At 50.3% G+C, this 18,901-nt stretch overlaps 1 protein-coding gene and 1 pseudogene across 1 annotated transcript; both read right to left on the bottom strand.

The window, feature by feature from the left end:
• Positions 1–6,907: 6,907 nt before the first annotated feature.
• On the bottom strand, positions 6,908–8,056 carry LOC123447290 (annotated as a pseudogene).
• Positions 8,057–11,004: 2,948 nt separating this feature from the next.
• On the bottom strand, positions 11,005–12,955 carry LOC123447289 (butanoate--CoA ligase AAE1-like). The gene has a single exon (XM_045123879.1). The coding sequence runs from the start codon at positions 12,743–12,745 to the stop codon at positions 11,096–11,098; it is 1,650 nt and encodes a 549-aa protein (XP_044979814.1). The 5' UTR covers positions 12,746–12,955; the 3' UTR covers positions 11,005–11,095.
• Positions 12,956–18,901: the final 5,946 nt, after the last annotated feature.

The raw sequence follows: 18,901 nt of genomic DNA, 5'->3' as shown, positions 1-18,901 counted from the left end.
TGAATATTTTGCATCATTCTTGAATCCGTTCAAGAATAATGAGTGACACATTCAAATTTTAAGGTGAGAGTGCCTTAAAATTAATTCCTCCATGGCACATGTAGTGCACATTAAATCTTTCGATTGTCAGGAATATTGCAACTTTGTTGTGGCCAACAGAATTATCAATAATTTTTCTAATCGTCCTCATACAGAGAGGTAAAGGAGCAAAAATTATTGTGTACGCAACAATATTGTGTATGAATGATTCATACACTCAATTCTTCACAACTATCATGTCCCGTGGACAAGATGTTGCAAATTATACCACCGTGGACAAGACGTTCCAAAACTTGATAGTTTGGTAATCATTTTGTACGACATTTCGTACAACCAGCCCTTTGAGAAACTTGTGTGTTGTCATTGTGATCATTTATTTAAATGACCCATTCCTTTGTGAGATATACACTCCATTTCCGCTTGTCTTTTTTTTTACTTTCAACTCCTCATGGTTCTCTAACCACACATTTCTTAGTACTAAAAGCACTAGCAAAAATTTCAGGTAATGATATAGTACCCATTAGGGTGGACCAGATGACTCTTCACAAGAAGTTCATCATATTTTTACCCTGAAATGAAGATGGTATTTCTGATACCATCATAGGAGGATGTAAAGTCCAGTAAGGACATTCAGTGAGATCAAGATCCGAGACTGCCTTATCACATAATCTCAACTTAGTGTTGATTTATAGATAACAGAATTATAAGCATCAACGAACTTCAAGTCTTGAACACAAATGAATAGTCATTCATGTGATTCTTATGACAATATATCTCTCCCTAAGGTAGTCCCAAAGGGAAAATGGATATTCATCATCCATTAAATACTCAGTTTGAGAACTGAGACATTGTGGTGTCACATAAATGCAAATTTGCACATTTCAACTATTTATAAATAGCCATGACATTCTCTGCAGGTGGAATTTCTATGCACACAAGGCCATGGGTCGACAAAATCATTAATGTCCATGACCCATTTTCAATAGTTACTTCCACCTTATGTCATCACATCACATTTCCTTTCATAAAAAGTCCGCCGTATATTGCATGAAATGATCATGCATTAATTTACCTTCAATAAATTAAGTACAATGAAAATGCTATGGCTAAGCATAATCATGATCATTGTGATTATTAGTGACTCATGAGCAAGCCTTCACAAGAAGATAATCATCACAATGTGATGTAGTTCTTCAAATTAAAGGTATTGTCACCTCAAAAGGAATAAATCTTTAATTCCCATAAAACAGAGAGGTAATCAACCACCTAGTGGTGCCTCATTCTTATGGATATTTTAATCAATCATAACCTCTGCACAACCTTATGTTATTTAAAACACATGAAGGTAATTACCACGAAGTGGCATAAACCTCTCAGTTGTGCACAAAATTTAATTTGTTGCTACGATTACATCTCATACGTTGTGTACTCATGGAAGGTAATCACCAAAATATGCAAGTATTTTTGCATAATTATCTTCATAGCATAATATGTAGCATAGTCACCACTAATGCCTCAGATTCCTCTCCTGATGGAGCATGTGACACTGTAGTCACAACCAATGACAAATGCTACGAAATTGACAAGTATTCAAAAAAAACATCATGAAGGTAGGCACCAACGGTGTAGGCCTCATAATGGTTATGTCATAAGTTTTGTGCCTTCACTTTGCTTTGAACACACGGAGATAATCACTACCGAGTAGTGTAGACCTCATTCTTATGGAGTTTCTCACAACCTTATGTTAATTAAAACACATTGAAGATAATCACCACATGGTGGTGTAGACCTCGCAGTTGTGAACGAAATGTAATTCGTTGACATAGATGCAACCCATAAGTTGTGTGCAAAATTCAAGGTAGTCATTATGTCAAAAATGACATAATATAGACCTCACAACAACATTGGATAACTTGCACTTAAGTAGTAGGTAGCATTTGTCGATTCCATGTTACAAATGTAAATTTGACATAACTAGGCGGTGTCAAACACTTCACTACCTCATATTTTCCAAATTTACAAGCAAGTTTGATATTCTATATGAAAAATGGAATCAACATATTTGTTTGCAATAGTATTACTCATGTAATACAAATAAATGCAGAATTATAAGCATACTTGTGCATCATATATGAGGATTTGGGGCCTCAAACACTCATTTACATCTATTATGCAATTTAGCAAGACCTGATGGTCTATTATATACATTTGCTCTGAAGCCCGTGGCATAAGACGCAAATAACAATAACCATATGGTTAAAGTGCTGAAAAACAGTAAGCCTAAGGGCTAAACTGTTAAGTCCAACGAGCATGAGGACTCGTTTGCAGTTTTTTTTATAAGCATGAGGGTTAAATCTCAGCATTATAAGCCTGAGGGCTGAAGCAAAAATTGCATGGACTTATAAAATATTAAAGAATAATCCAGAGGCTAATTTGTAAAATTGCCAAGGAGATAGAATTTCTCATCCTTCTCCTCTGCGGTTACTCCCTCTTGGAAATAATCGTCGTCCGCCGGTTGGAACCTGTGCGCGCACTAGCCCCTAATTCCCGCCGGTTTGACTATGCTCAAGTCCTGCTTGCCACAAGCTGGGCCTTGCATTGGACAACGGGGGTCGTGATACCTCGCATCGAAGGCACCGCCGCTCTGCAGGATTCTACGCCGGAGGCCTCTGCCACACGCCATGCGAGGAACCGCCTCTCCGCCGTGATTTGTGATCATTGGCCGCTGTCTCCACATCAGCCGTGGACCACAGCCGCCTCCTCCTTGATTTAGTAGTCTCCGGAGGCCGGTCGAACCACGGAAGCCGCACTTGTAGGTGCGGGAGCGAGCACGCCTCCGTCCGCCAAGAACCGCATTACTTCATTGCCAATGATGAAGACCAAGTGTGCCTGTATGTCGAAGATTGAGTTGCTTCCATGGACGACGTTGAGGATGTTCGTCGCCTTAGGGCATGACCAACGGGCCACGCTGGACGGGTGCTCCAGGTGCCACATCATGTTGTCAGACGCCACCTCCGTCGAACGTGCCGCCTGAAGACGGAAACGGACTCCTGCAGAAGAACTCGGCTCCTCCCTGACAAAAGCTACGAGGCAGTCACTCGGGCGACGCAGTGTGAGCTTCTTAGCTCTGCTGGATTCAGGACCACAAGTTGCTGGTTGGAGCTTGCATGTGTGAAACGAAAAAGTGCCGTGTGAGCTTCGTGGTATGATGGTGTAAGATAATGACATCAAAAAAGTAGCCTCCGTTGGATGATTATAGAACACACCATGGCTTCGTTTAAATTTATCTACGTGGAAGAGGTGAGGCATACGTAGGTGATGCCACCATAGTTCATGCCCTTATGCGTGAGCCCTGAGGGCAACAACCTCATGCGTGCTCGTCGAGGACGCTGTGCGAAATGGATGTAGATGCCAGCGCCAGTTATTCCATTTCGATCGTTCCTATGCATGCATTTAATCCAATTGAATACTCCTTAGATCATTGATTAAACACAAAAGGACAAAAACCAAATAGAGAAAGTGCCGATCGATTTGTTCTCAAAACGGCTGCATGTATAGTTAAGCTGTGTAACTCACGCCCTGCTATATTCATCACTCAGTGGAGTATATATATACATGTTACAGAGAGAGAGGAGCAGGGAGATCGTGGGGAGTTACAACGGCATGAGCCAGTAGTGCCTAATCTCTAGGAGAGGATAAACACGATGTGTAGTGGCCGTTTGGGTGCCTGAAGACTCGGGTTGATGGTTCAGCCGTGGCTTGACGTGGGCGCATTCCAACACCCCCCCCCGCAGTCGAAACATGGGGCTCGGCGACGTTGAGACTGGAGCGGAAGTCAAGGAAGACGCCCGACGGCAGACCCTTGGTGAAGACGTCGACGAACTGCGAGCTCGTGGGTACATGCAGGACGCGTATCTCACCGAGAGCCACACGCTCGCGGACGAAGTGAAGATCGATCTCGATGTGCTTCGTGCGTTGATGTTGCACCGGGTTGCTCGATAGGTAGACAACACTGATGTTATCGCAATAGACCACCGTGGAGCGTGAGGGCGGCGAATGGAGTTCACCGAGGAGCTGGCGGAGCCAAACACACTCAGCAACGGCGTTGGCGACCGCCCGATACTCTGCTTCAGCGCTCGACCGCAAGATGGTGCTCTGACGCTTCGACGACCACGAGAGCAGGTTGGGGCCGAGGAAGACACAGTAGCCCGAGGTGGACTTCCGTGTGTCACGGCAACTGGCCCAGTCGGCGTCGGAGTAGGCGACAAGCTCGGTGCTGGTGCCGCGATGAATCTGCAACCCAAGGTGAGTGGTGCCGCGCAGGTAGCGAAGGATGCGCTTCACAAGCTGGAAGTGGCAATCGCGAGGCGCATGCATGAACATGCAACACTGCTGGACGGCGTAGGAGAGCTCGGGGCGCGTCAGTGTGATGTACTGTAGAGCACCAGCCAAGCTGCGGTAGAGCGACGGGTCGTGGAAGAGTGGCCCGGTGTCGGCGGAGAGCTTGGCCAATGTGTCGACCGGAGTGGATATGGGCTTGCAGTTAAGCATGCCCGCACGATTGAGTATCTCCAGGGCGTATTGTTCCTGGGAGAGGAACAACCCGCGCGCGGTGGTGGTGACGTTGATGCCGAGAAAGTGATGGAGCGTGCCAAGGTCACTCATCGAGAACTCGCGATGAAGAGCCTGGATGACGGAGTCGAGAACGGCGGTGGAGCTGGCGGTGAGGATGATATCGTCGACGTACAGAAGAAGATACGCCAGCTGATCACCGCGGCGTAGGACGAAGAGCGAAGAGTCCACCCGCGACGTGGCGAAGCCAAGTGTTCGCAGGTAGGTGGTGAAGCGAGTGAACCACGCTCGAGGCGCCTGCTTGAGACCGTATAGAGAACGGTTCAGCCGGCACACATGCGAGGGCGAGGCAGCGTTGACGAAGCCAGACGGCTGCTGACTGTAGACGGTCTCGGCGAGGTGGCCGTGAAGAAACGCATTCTTCACGTCCAACTGGTGAATGGGCCACGCCCTACCGGCGGCGATTCTTAAGACGGTCCTGATGGTGGTCGGCTTGACGACGGGGCTGAATGTTTCGGCGTAGTCAACGCCGGCCTGCTGGGTGAAGCCTCGAAGCACCCACCGTGCTTTGTACCGGGCGAGGGTACCATCCGGATGAAACTTGTGCCGAAAAATCCACTTGCCCGTGACAACATTTGTACCTGCAGGACGAGACACTAGACACCAAGTATCATTCTACATCAGTGCATTATATTCCTCTAGCATTGCAGCGTGCCAGTTGGGATCTCGCAGGGCAACGCGGTAGGAGGAAGGGAGTGGACTGATGGCAGAAGCAGCGACATGAAGAGTTTTAGGCTGAGAAAAACCGGTTTTGCTCCGGGTCTGCATGCGATGCGCGTTTGTGGGTGGAACCACCGGTATGGCGCGCAGTGGTAAAGGCGGGGCACGCGGCGCGCTGGGACTCGATGCATGGGGACGATCAGGGGTATGGGAGGGTGCAGGAGAACCAACAATAGCGGAGGGTCGGGGTACGCTACGTGCATGGTGATGGTCACATGCATGGGCGCGCAGTGAGAGAGACGGGGCACGTGGCGCACATGGACTGGATGCATGGGGGGAATGGGAGGGTGCATGTGAAACATCATTAGTGGAGCGGCTGGTGCGGCTACGTGCATGGGGATTACATGCATGGGAGGGAGTGGATGGTGCAGGAGAATTAGCAGAGGCACGAGGAGAGCTGGGTGGCGTGCGTGTGGTGGATGAACGAGCGTGCTCAGCGAGCGAGCCAGCCGGCGTGGCGGCGGCCGCAGACCCCGGAGGAGATAACGCCCGCAGGTGGGCATGCTGCGGGAAAGACGCCTGTAGATCAGAGAGTACCGGAGTGCCGGGTTTGTCTGTGGCTGGAGAAGTGCTGGGTGGGCAGTAGGGAAATCTTGTTTCATCAAATGTGACGTGTCTAGAGATGATGACTTTGCGGGTGGACAAGTCCAGGCACCGGTATCATTTGTGCTCTAGAGGATAGCCCAGAAAAACACACCGAGTCGAGCGCGGCGCGAGTTTGTGAGGACTCGTGGCAATGGTGTTAAGGAAGCAGAGGCATCCAAACACACGCATGTGATCATACGTGGGATGACATCCAAGGAGGAGGAAGAAAGGTGTGGCGAAGTTGATCGCCGAAGATGGGCGTCGGTTTAAGATGTAGGTGGCGGTGTGTAAGGCCTCGACCCAAAAGGGAGGTGGGAGGTTGGCGTGTATGAGAAGGACTCGTAGTATATCGTTGGTGGTGCGGATGAGGCGTTCAGCCTTTCCGTTTTGGGGGGAGGTGTGAGGGCAGGAGAGGCGGAAGGATGTACCGTGGCGAGAGAAGCGATCACGCAAGGAAGAAGTGAGGAATTCACCACCGTTGTCGCATTGCATGCACTGGATGGGAACCTGAAATTGCATGAGCATGCAAGTGAAGAAGCGTGAGATGGTGTCGACGGTGTCGGACTTGTTGCGCAATGGGAATGTCCACGAGTAATGCGAATAATCATCGAGAATGACAAGGTAGTACTGAAATCCAGAGAAGCTAAGTACGGGGGAGGTCCATAAATCGCAATGTACCAACTGAAAGGGAGCACTAGTCTTGGATACAGAATGTGAAAAGGGCAGCCGAGGCTGCTTGCCTAAGTTACATGCGGTGCAGACAGAGGAACTAGGCTGGTTTTTATTACAAGTTGGAAGGAAGTGACGAGCTAATATAGAGACAGATTTATTGCTAGCATGCCCTAAACGTTGATGCCAGAGGCCATTGGTGACGACGGAGAGCGCTGCCTGAACGCTGGAGTTGTTGAAGAAGGGATATAGCTCTCCGTGGCTATTGGATCTCAGGAGTATCCTCCCCGTGGCTAGGTCCTTCACAGAAAAACCGAAGGGATCAAACTCGACAGAACAAAAATTATCGATGGTGAAACGACGAACAGAGATTAAGTTCTTAATAATTGTGGGAGAGATAAGAACATCATTAAGAGAGAAATTTGAGAGAGAGGTGGAGCCGACAGCAGTAATGGGGATGCGAGACCCGTCACCGACGAGTATGCCAGAAGAATGACGCGCAGATGGAGAATCATACGAGGTGAGTGAGCTCGTGTTACCCGCAACGTGCGAAGTCGCGCCTGTGTCAAGGAACCAGTCCGAGGCGCCGCCGGCCTGCTGGTGCTGCACGGAGAGGTTCTGAAGGGCAGCGTACAGCTGATGGTACTGCTCCCATGTCGGCCCGCTGGACGACGACGCGGCAGCCACCGGGTATGCCTGGTGTGGTGGTGGTGGGCGCGGCCCGAGGACGCCGGCGGCGTTGGGTGTAGCCCAAGGCGCACGAGGCGGCGGGAGGCCGGGGAGTAGGGCGCCGTAAGGCGCGAAGTAGCCTGTGGGCAGTTGCATGCCGTGGGCTGGAGGAGGCGCTCCGCGTCCAGTCGGAGCAGCACCAGAGGGCTGGGCTCCGCGGCCACGGCCACGGCCGCGACCACGTCCACGCGCCCCCTTGTCGCCGGTGGGAGAGGAGGAGGCAGGGCCCCTGCCCCGCGTGTTGGTGCCGCGGTCAGAGGAGGAGCCGCCGCGGTCAGGGGCGGAGGCGCCACGATCGGGGCCGCCCTGCCCGATGGTGAGCGCGGTAGCGGTGGCTTCGGGACGACCATCCAGGCGGGCCCGATCGTTAGCCGAGATTTCCTCCATGAGCAGCCGAGATCGCGCCTGTACGAAGGAAGGAAACGGCGACTGCATAGGTAGGAGTGTCGCCATCACATGAAACTTTCGGTTGAGGCCGCGGATGAGCTGCAGAGTGAGCGACTGGTCGGAGATGTGTTCGCCGACATCCTCGAGTGCGTCGGCAAGCGACTTGAGCCGCCGGCTGTACTCGGCGACGGTGAGGTCGCCTTGAACGAGGTTGCGGAACTCGGCGCCGAGGATGACGGCGCGCCCTGGCTGGTTGTCCATGAAGAAGATATGGAGCTGCGTCCAGACGTCGTAGGCGGTGCTTGTTGGGGATGCGACGACATCCATGAGCTCCTCGGCGACGACGCCGTGCATCCAGAGCACCATGGTCAGGTCGTCATTGCGCCAGACGGCACTCTGCTCGAGTGGCATGGCGGCGATGGCAAGGTGGTGCTGGACGCTGTACTTGCAGGAGACCATGTAAAAGGTGTGGCGCCATTTAGAATAGTTACCGGATTCAAGCGCCAACTTGGAGTTGAAGTAGTGTGCGATGGACGGCGGTAGTCCATTGACGGAAGAAGGGCCGGCATCGGAGGAGCCGACATGCGGGACGAGGTCGCCGTTTGGGACCCCGAGGTCGACGTGCGGGACGGGGAAGCTCCTGGCGGTCCGGAGAATGCCCGCTACAGGTGGCGGGGTGAGGTGGACGGCGGGTGCAGTCGAGGTCGTCGAGGAGGGCGCATTGGCACCCTCGGGGACAGGCGCCTTCCCCTGGACGACAGTAGGTGCGAGTCGAGCCGTGGGGAGCGCGGCAGACGCGACGGCGGCCACGCGAGTGGCGACGGGCGTGGCAGCGACGGCGACGGGAACAACAGCGAAGGGGCGGCCGTTAGAGGCTGGTGAGTCGAGATCGGCCGAGCGTGAACGACGAAGGAGGCGATTCATGGCGGAAGCAGAAGGTGGAAGGAGGATCGAAGAGGTTCGCGTCTGATACCAAGTTAAGCTGTGTAACTCACGCCCTGCTATATTCATCACTCAGTGGAGTATATATACATGTTACAGAGAGAGAGGAGCAGGGAGATCGTGGGGAGTTACAACGGCATGAGCCAGTAGTGCCTAATCTCTAGGAGAGGATAAACACGATGTGTAGTGGCCGTTTGGGTGTCTGAAGACTCGGGCTGATGGTTCAGCCGTGGCTTGACGTGGGCGCATTCCAACTTGTATGTCGATGACTTGCGCCACCGCACAACAATCTTCCGACGAGGTCTCTGTATTTCCTAATCACAAGAAGACATATAAATTAATATTCTGATGATTAATCTCCTGTACGGATGGATGCATCCTCCATGATGCTGCCGCTGCATGTGTATGTGCAACCAAGTTTTCCACTTCGTGTTGTTGCTGTTGCCACGATCGCCATTCGTGTCTCATCATCAGGATGGGAGCCGCCTAGTGCCGATATGCAATCGCTGGTGACAGATAGAGAGTGACATTAGGCCGCTGCTTCATCTCGCGCGGAAATGTAACCGTTGTTCTCTTCGCCGGATTGCTTTCTAGGCAGAGATTATATGCTGATAACATATTATAGAGTAAAAGTAAAAAGAACAAATGAAGAGTTCAAATGATCCACTAGTTTCATTACAATATGGGAGACCCACTTATATACAAGATGAAGGGGTGTATTGGGGAGACACCTTTTCTCCAACAGACACCTCCTGGGAGACATCCATTCCATACAATTGATCGCATGTTTTATTTCTCAGCAATACATATATTTCTAGTTAAGTAATTTACCATCTCATACGATACATGGCTTGCACTTTTCAACCTTTGCTTTCATTCTATACTAGAAGGACAGTGCGTGCTTTGCCGCGCCGCTTATATTTTTAAGGTTATGCATGTTTTATGTAATTTTTTAAAGTTCTGATTAATATTCGTATTAGTTGGTTTGACGGGTGAGGGATACATTGAAGTGCATTTTTATAAGATATCCTACTCATAGGGATATACTTTGCGGAATTATATTTAGAGATGGATGTGTCAATTTATGGTCAGAGATTAAGGAAAAAGTAGGCCAATTGTGCAAATCGGGGAAGTGATTAGTGGGACAAGGTCTAGTACAACCAATCCGTAGCGAATCGTTCGTGAGTGTATCATTCTTTTATTATTATTATGGTGTTTGGGTGGAGTTTTTACCGTGTGATGGCACCTTTTAATTAGTACAAAAACATCAAAAGTTACTTACATTGTGTCACACGTGTGTTATGTTGATGCTAAACGTATGAGGGACGACACTTCTGTTTTGTCACCAATTCATCGAGAGATCCAATCATGGAGCCACGATGAATGATCCAATCAATTATGTATCCGGTCAAAATTGAAGAGACGGATGAGGGGCTCTAAAACGGGATAGCTTAACAAAGTTAGAGATTTCAATGCCACAACAAAGTATTGACGGATTCAAAATCAAGGATTGATGAGAGAAGCTTCAAAATTAGAGAGCATGGTGTATTAAAAAATGAATGAGATAGCTCATTGTAAAATTGTTGACTCAGTCAAAAGTCGATGACCCAACTTCATATTGAGAGCTCAAATGATTATGAGGCCATAAAAATGGAAAAATAGGAAAAAAAATATGACAGAAAAAAATATGAGAGAAAAAAACCTGAGAGAAGCAAAACTAACTTAAGGTTTAATTACGAAAGCCTTGCCCAATGAAATGTTCCGTGTTCGGCTAGAGATTATCCTAGGCTATATTTCAGGAAAGATCCGGTCTAGTTCTATACGAGGTAGGTTCAAAATTGAAGTAAGTCGTTATGATTCAAGCAAGCTGCTTAGTCACAACATAAGAACCCCCAATGTTCATCAAAGCCCGGGAACTCCCAGGTATTTTATAGGGAAACAACCCAGTTTGCAACAGAAAATTTGTGCAAACTCCTTAGTTAGATGTTCTTCCACATTAATGGTCATAAGATCACTTTTATGAAAGTTGATCTTCAATCCCGAAAGATTTTCAAAACATGACAGCAACCATTTGAAATGTCTAACCTTATCTTATCAACAGAGTTCTCTAGAAAGAGTATAGGCTAAGTATCTTGTCGGTGACGGTTGCGAGACGCATGGATAAGATTTTTGAAATGAGCTTTGTGATGGAATGAATGAGACTAATTGACCTGAACTCGCTCCTTTTTCTTGCTCCATCTTTCTTCGGGATCAGGGCGATGAGGGCCGAGTTCAGATCAGCAAAGTCGACACCAGGGAACCGATAGAAACGGGCCGAATTCAGGATAGCAATTAGCCGGTAAAACAAAAGTTACAGGACAGCTTTGGAACTCATAGAAAATGCAAGTGCAGGCTACAGCTTGCTTCTGCTCAGCTTAGTCAGGCTTCCCATGGCCCTGGCCTTCTCACGGAGCAGATACTTCTGCGTCTTGCCCGTCGACGTCTTGGGCAGCTCGGCGAAGAGCACCGTCCTGGGCGCCATGTAGCGGGGCAGCCGTGCCCGGCAGAATTCGATCATGTCAGCCTCCGTGACGCTCGCTCCGTCCTTGAGGGTGACGAACGCGCACGGCGTCTCGCCCCAGTGGTCGTCCGGCCTGGCGACCACTGCCGCGTCCAGCACGGCGGGGTGGCCGAACAGCGCCGACTCCACCTCGATGGAGCTGATGTTCTCGCCGCCCGATATGATGATGTCCTTGGACCGGTCCTTGAGCTGGATGTATCCGTCGGGGTGCCGCACGCCGAGGTCCCCTGAACGCAGCCACCCGCCCTTCATGGCCTCCGCCGTCGCCGCCGCGTCCTTGTAATACCCGCTCATCACCGTGTTCCCTCGGAGCATCACCTCGCCGACGGTGCGCCCGTCGGAGGGCACGCTCTCCATGTTCGCAGGGTCCTTGATTTCCAGGCCCTCCAGCATCACGTGCGGCACGCCCTGTCGTGCCCTGATCCGCGCGCGCTCGGCGGCCGGCAGCGCGTCCCACTCCGGCTTCCACACGCAAAGCGTCGCCGGACCGTACGTCTCCGTGAGGCCGTACCCGTGGACGACATTGAAACCGAGCTCGTCCATCTTGGCCAGTATGTGCGGCGGCGGAGGCGCGCCGCCCGTGGAGATGCGCACCATGACCGGCAGTGGCCTCTGCTCCGACGCTGGCGCGTTCACCAGCATGCTGAGCACCGTGGGCGCGCCGCCCATATTGGTCACCCTGTGCCGCACGATGTGCTCGAAGACGGTCTTGGGAGCCAAGCTCCCGGCCATGCAGATGCTGGTGCCGCCCTGCGCCGCCGTGGCCCACACCATGCACCACCCGTTGCAGTGGAACATGGGCACGGCCCAGAGGTACACCGGCATGGTCGGCATCTCGTTGGCGAGCGCTGTGGCCAGCGTGTTGAGGTAGGCGCCGCGGTGGCTGTAGATGACGCCCTTCGGCCGCGACGTCGTCCCCGACGTGTAGTTCAGGGATATCGGGTCGCACTCGTCGACGGGCCACCTGATCTCAAATCCGCACGGCGCGCTCCTCAGCAGGGCCTCGTACTCCGGCAAGCCATCCCTACCGCTGCCGTCACCGTCGGCGATAGAGACGAGGAGAGGCAGGCTTGCTCCGTCCTTAGAGAGGAGCGCCAGGGCGTCGCGTGCGACGGCGAGGAACTGAGATTCCACGAGGAAGACTCTGGCCTCCGAGTGGCTCAGCAGGACGGACACCATGGCCGCATCGTGGCGGGTGTTGAGCGTGCACAGCACACCGCCGGTCATCGGCACGCTGAAGTGCAGCTCGTACATCGCGGGCGTGTTGGCGGCCAGCACCGCCACCACGTCCCGGCGGCCGACGCCGAGGCGCGAGAGCGCGGACGCACCGGCGAGGCACCGCTCCCGCGTGTCACCCCACGTGTACTCCTTCTCGCCGAACACGACGGCCGTGCGCGTGCCGTACACGAGCGCGGCGCGCTCCAGGAAGCTCAGCGGCGTGAGCGGCGCGTAGTTGGCGTCACACTTTACCGACCCCTCCATGGCGATGGCTTGGAGAAATGGGATCTTCAGAGCAGGTCCTTGATCCGGGCTAGGTACGATTGATGCAATGCGGATAGATGTAACATGCAGATTAATTTAGTCAGATTCATTTGGTATTAGTGGTAGCGTTGGTTGATTAAAACAAGGAGCTTCAACAAACGCACGCGGCATCAGACAAAAACGCACGCGGCATCAGACAAGTGGTATCTCTTTTTCATCAGATAAAAAAATGTACTGCTTGCAGCTGGCTCTGCCTCTATGCCAAGCGGCAAAATCCACTGATTAAGTCTGAATCATATGTGTATCGAAAGTTTATTAGAAATTGATGTGTTAACTTCAAACTAGGAGAACCCAACCTCTCGATTGTCAGAACCAGGCAATCAGGTACCTTTGGTGACTGACCAAAGCGGTTTTGGTGACGACTAGCAAAACCTCTTTGATCAGTCACGCAAGGTAACTGATTAAAATGGTTTTTTTTGTGACGACAAGCAATCTCATCTCTTGAAACCAAGGCGTTTCGAGTGGTCGTCTCTCTCATCCCCCTCTCTTATCTCTTGTTGGATGTGTTTGTTTCTGTCAACATGTTCATGATTTTGCAATCTTTTAGCTCAAGCAACTAAACTGTGCTCAGTTCTAAGCATGCGAAATGATACTTTGATTTCTCTGATATATGATGGGTCATGTGGTGCAATTTTTCTTCTTCAGGATTTCACTAATGAGGTTGACATTTCTGGATGATTTTTTACATGGGGAGAGTGGCTTGCATATCAAGGATTGAAAGCCAACCTTTCTGATGTTTGTTTATGCATCATATGTTTAATAGTTGACCACTACGGTTTTTCGGCTCTTAAAACCCATAACACTATGAAAAGGATCTTCTGAAAACCATATTATAATTAGCACAAGTGTCTTGCTAACATCAAAGTAGTTCCAAACTGACTTTGGCTTTTTAAAAGCATATGCACACATCAATATTTGCTTGATAATTAAATATGCGTTATTTGCAATTATCAATAGCAAATTTGAGATTTATATATTAGCTTAGACGTGTGTTGCATATGCAGGAATTAAAATATCTTGAAGTATATGTTGATTTTCATGTATGTTTACAATATTAGTCAAAACGTGCATTTGCACGTGCTCAACTACTAGTCTCTTGAAAGGAACCCCGCAACCTCGGCATGGCCTTCCCTCGCGGCGGTCGGGGAACCCTAACCAATCCACCAAGGCCCCCTCCCCACCCCGTCCCACCCCCTTGCCGCCATCGGAGGAGCGGTCGGCGAAGCCGCGCCGGCTACGAGGAAGTTGGCGGCGGGCACCGCGGCTGGCTCGGCTCCGTGCCGCCTCCCCCTTCCCGTCGACCTCCGCTATGCTCCGGTGCCGGCGTGCATCCGACGGGTCCCTCCTCTGCCCTCAGCCCTCACCCGCCCCTTTCCTGTCGGGCTCTGGCTGCTCTTGGGCTCCGCCGGCGCATCCTTCCCACTCCCGCCTTTTGCGCCAGATCCATGGCGACCGCGAGCACCCCTGTTGCTGTCGACGTCGGATCCCGGGAGCGCGGGGCCTGCTACTGCAATAAAAGACCTTCCAACGCCACCAGAAACACGTGCTGACGGGAGACTGTTCTTGTCTTGATACTGCTCAGCAACGGCACCAGGAATCCTTCTGCTACGGCTACGCCTTTAGGGACTTCCTAGGCAAATATGCAAAGGATTTCCCCGCGGCCTTGGAGCCTTGCGTTGGTGTTCCCTTGAAGAGGAAAGGGTGATGTAGCGCAACGGTGGTAAGTATTTCCCTCAGTTTTGAGAACCAAGGTATCGATCCAGTGAAGGAGTATCACAAGTGCCTGCACAAACACAAAAAGCTTGCTCCCAACGCTATGAAGGGGTTGTCAATCCCTTATAGATTGTTTGCCAAGTGAGAACTGAAAGCAACAAAGTAACAAATCGAAGTAAAAGCGAAAGTGGAAACGATAGGTGTGAATAGACCTGGGGGCCGTAGTGTTCACTAGTGGCTTCTCTCATGAAAGCAAGTAGACGGTGGGTGAACAAATTACTGTCGAGCAATTGATAGAACCACGAAAAGTCGTGACGTCATCTATGGCAATGATTATATCTATAGGCATCACGTCCAAAACAAGTAGACCGATACTTTCTGCATCTACTACTATTACTCCACACGTCGACCGCTATCCAGCATGCATCTACCGTATTAAGTCCAAAAGAATAGAGTAACGCCTTAAGCAAGATGACATGATGTAGATGGACAATCTCATATCTACGACAAAGCCCACCTTATTACCCTTGATGGCAACTACACGATGTGTGCCTTGCTGCCCCTACTGTCACTGGGAAAGGTCACCATACGGTAAGAACCCAAAACCAAGCACTTCTCCCATTGCAAGAATCATAGATCTAGTTGGCCAAACAAAACCCAAGACTCGGAGAGACTTACAAGGATATCAAATCATGCATATAAGAAATCAGCAAAGACTGAAATATATATCATAGATAATCTGATCACAAATCCACAATTCATCGGATCTCGACAAACACACCGCCAAAGAGGATTACATCGAATAGATCTCCATGAAGATCATGGAGAACTTTGTATTGAAGATCCAAGAGAGAGAAGAAGCCATCTAGCTACTAACTACGGACCCGTAGGTCTGAAGTGAACTACTCACGAGTCATTGGAGGGGCGATGATGTTGATGTAGAAGCCCTCCAACTCCAAAGTCCCCTCCGGCAGGGCACCAGGAAGGGTCTCCAGATGAGATCTCGCGGAAACGGAAGCTTGCGGCGGCGGAAAAGTGTTTTCCTGGATTCCCTGATTTTTTTTCCTGTATTTTAGGGAATATATAGGCGAAGGAGCTAGGTCAGGGGGCTCCACGGAGGCCACAAGCCTGCTAGCCGCCGCCCCCTGGTGGCGGCTACAGGGCTTGTGGGCCCCCTGTAGCTCTCTTGGCTTGGCCCTCAAGCCCCCTGATCTTATTCCGTTCGGGAAAAATTTATTTCGGGGATTTTATTCCGTTTGGACTCCGTTCCAAAATCAGATCTGAAAAGAGCCAAAAACACAGAAAAAACAGTAACTGGCACTTGGCACTGAATTAATAAGTTAGTCCCAAAAAAGATAATAAAGGTACATAAAACATCCAAAGATGACAAGATAAGAGCATGAAACCATAAAAATTTATAGATACGTTTGAAACGTATAAGGGCCGAGGCTTCTTGGCCGGGCTGGCTGGTCCTAGGGGAGTCACGATGGCGCTCTTCTCCCCCGCGGGCTGTGACCATGGCCTCAGGCGGCGGTTCATCTCAGTGGTTGTCCGGTGGCGGCTGCCTGTTGTAGCGTGTTGGCCGGGTGTGTGGCATGCCTGTGAGCTCCATTCACCGCCCCATACCCTCACATCTCATTTGAGGGGCGCCTCATGTCCTCCCGGACGTAGTCGCCCTGCTCCCATTGGAGGATGGTCTCGTCATCGGCGGCCATGTCCAGGTGCTCCTATTTGACGGGGAGGAGCGCCGGCTCGATCTTCGGCTTGATGAGATGTGAGGAGGAGCCGCACTTGTTGGTGACGATGCCGCCGTTGCGCGTGCGCCGCCCTGGTGTTGTCTCATGCGGCTTCGGTTTGACAGAGAGGAGCTCCGACAACCCGGAGGAGCGGGAGCGGGAATCGAACGAGGAGGAAGACGTCGTCTTCGTCTGCCTGGGCGTCCAAGAGCTGCCGCGGCGGCGGGAGAAGGCGGGAGAAGAGGACGTCGACGACGAGAGTCTGACGAGGGAGGTGTGTGGCCACCGACGAGGGGAGGGAGGTTTATATATCAGCGGGCAGGCGGCACACGGGGCGGCAACTGTGTGAACGTGTGGCGTGAGTGGACGGTACATGCGTCGCCGGGACACGCATCCCCGCGCCTTCACTGCACCGCCCATGAAGAATCAACGGAAGGTTGACCAGTGCTAGCAGTCCCCGGCAACGACACTAGAAAAATGTTGTTGACGTGTCCTGACTTGATGCCTCCCTGGCAACGGAGTCAGAACTGCTCCCAGTTGCTCAACAATTAGCAATTGTCTTGCAATGGCCCACCAGCGCGTGGGTTCGCGGCAGTTTTCGAGGGTAGAGTATTCAACCCAAATTTGTTGGTTCGCCCGACAGGAAGTGAAGGGATATTCTCAAGTATTAGCAGCTAAATGTGTCGGATTCAACCGCACCTGAAAGAGTAGTATCTGCAAGAAAAGTATCAGTAGCAAAGTAGTATGATAGCAGCGATGCCAGAAATGATCTGTTGACGGCAGACTATTCCTAACGGTTGTATCAATGGCGCCAGAAATTGCCCGTGGACGGGAAATATTCTTTCCCGTCAACGTCGAGAAAAAGTATTGTAGTAGGTAGCAGGAGTGTAACGAGTAACAGCAGTGGAAAGGAACAACATTAGTGACAGCAGTAGCAAGTAGCAACAGTAGCAAGTAACAGCAGTAGCAAGTAGCAGCAGAGCAAAGCAAGTAACAACAGCAGCAAGAGTAGTAACAGCAGCAGAGCAAGACAAGTAACATCAGAAGTAGCACAAACTCGTAGGCAATGGGTCGGTGATTTGTTTGGATGATATTCATCATGCAACAGTTATAACACGGATAGATATGTGGCTAGCTCCCATTTGCCAATGTGATGTAGGCATGCATTCCGTGTGTCGTCGTACGTGCTTAAGGAAAAGAACTTGCATGACATCTATTGTCCATCCCTCCCGTGGCAGCGGGGTCCAAAAGGAAACTACGGGATATTAAGGTTCTCCTTTTAATAAAGAACCGAACCAACGCATTAGCACTTGGTGAACACATGAACTCCTCAAACTATGGTCATCACCGGGAGTGGTTCCGGTTATTGTCACTCCGGGGTTGCCGGATCATAACAGATAGTAGGTAACTACAACTTGCAAGATCGGATCTAAAACACACATGTATTGATGACAACATAATAATTTCAGATCTGAAATCATGGCACTTGGGCCCTAGTGACAAGCATTAAGCATGGCAAAGTAGTAGCAACATCAATCTCAGAACATAGTGGATACTAGGGATCAATCCCCGTCAAAACTAACTCGATTACATGATAGATCTCATCCTACTCATCACCGCCCAGCGAGCCTACGAATAGATTACTCACGAACGATGAAGAGCTTCATGGAATTGAAGAGGGAAGAAGGTTGATGATGACGATGGCGACGATTTCCCCTCTCCAGAGCTCAAAACGGACTCCAGATCTGCCCTCCAGATGAAGAACAGGATGTGGCGGCGCCTCCGTATCGCAAACGTGATGAAATCTTCTCTCTTGATTTTTTCTAGGACGAAAGTGAATTTATATAGCTGAGTTTGGGGGCGGTAGAGCCACGTGGGCCCCACAAGCTTGGTAGCCGCCACCAGGGGGGCGGCGGCTACAGGGCTTGTGGCGCACTGGCCCATCCCCTCCGGTGGATCTTTGCGCAGGTATTTTTCATATTTTCCAGAAATGTTCTCCGTAAATTTTCAGGACGTTCCGAGAACTTTCATTTCTGCACAAAAACAACACCATGGCAATTCTGCTGAAAACAGCGTCAATCCAGGTTAGTTCCATTCAAATCATGCAAATTAGAGTTCAAAACAAGGGCAAAAGAGTTTGGATAAGTAGATACGATGGAGACGTATCAACTCCCCCAAGCTTAAAACCTTGCTTGTCCTCAAGCAACCCAGTTGACAAACTGAAAGAGAAAGAAAAACTTTGACAAACTCTGTTTGATCTTGTTGTTGCAACTATGTCTAACCTATAACCAGAATTTCAGCAAGATCACAAGTTAACCACATAAGCAAGTGACACAAAGGTCTCGCGGTAAACTAATATCAATGGCATAATCAGCTAGCGAGCAAATAATAATGAGTTTCAGATACCAACAATTCAATCAAAACAAGCATGAAGCAATATGAATAGGTGGTATCTCGCTAGCTCTTTCTGAAACCGCAAAACATAAATGCAGAGCACTTTCAAAGATCAAGGGCTAACTAAACATTGTAATTCATAGCAACGAAGATCCAGTCATAGTCATACTCAATATCAATCAAAAGCAAAGCATAAAAATGACAGAGGTGCTCTCTAATTGGTGCTTATACAAGAGGAGGATGACTCAACAGG

Source organism: Hordeum vulgare, chromosome 4H (assembly GCF_904849725.1).
Source record: "Hordeum vulgare subsp. vulgare chromosome 4H, MorexV3_pseudomolecules_assembly, whole genome shotgun sequence".
In the NCBI taxonomy this organism is placed as follows: domain Eukaryota; kingdom Viridiplantae; phylum Streptophyta; class Magnoliopsida; order Poales; family Poaceae; genus Hordeum; species Hordeum vulgare.
This window is presented reverse-complemented; position numbering and strand designations above follow the sequence as displayed.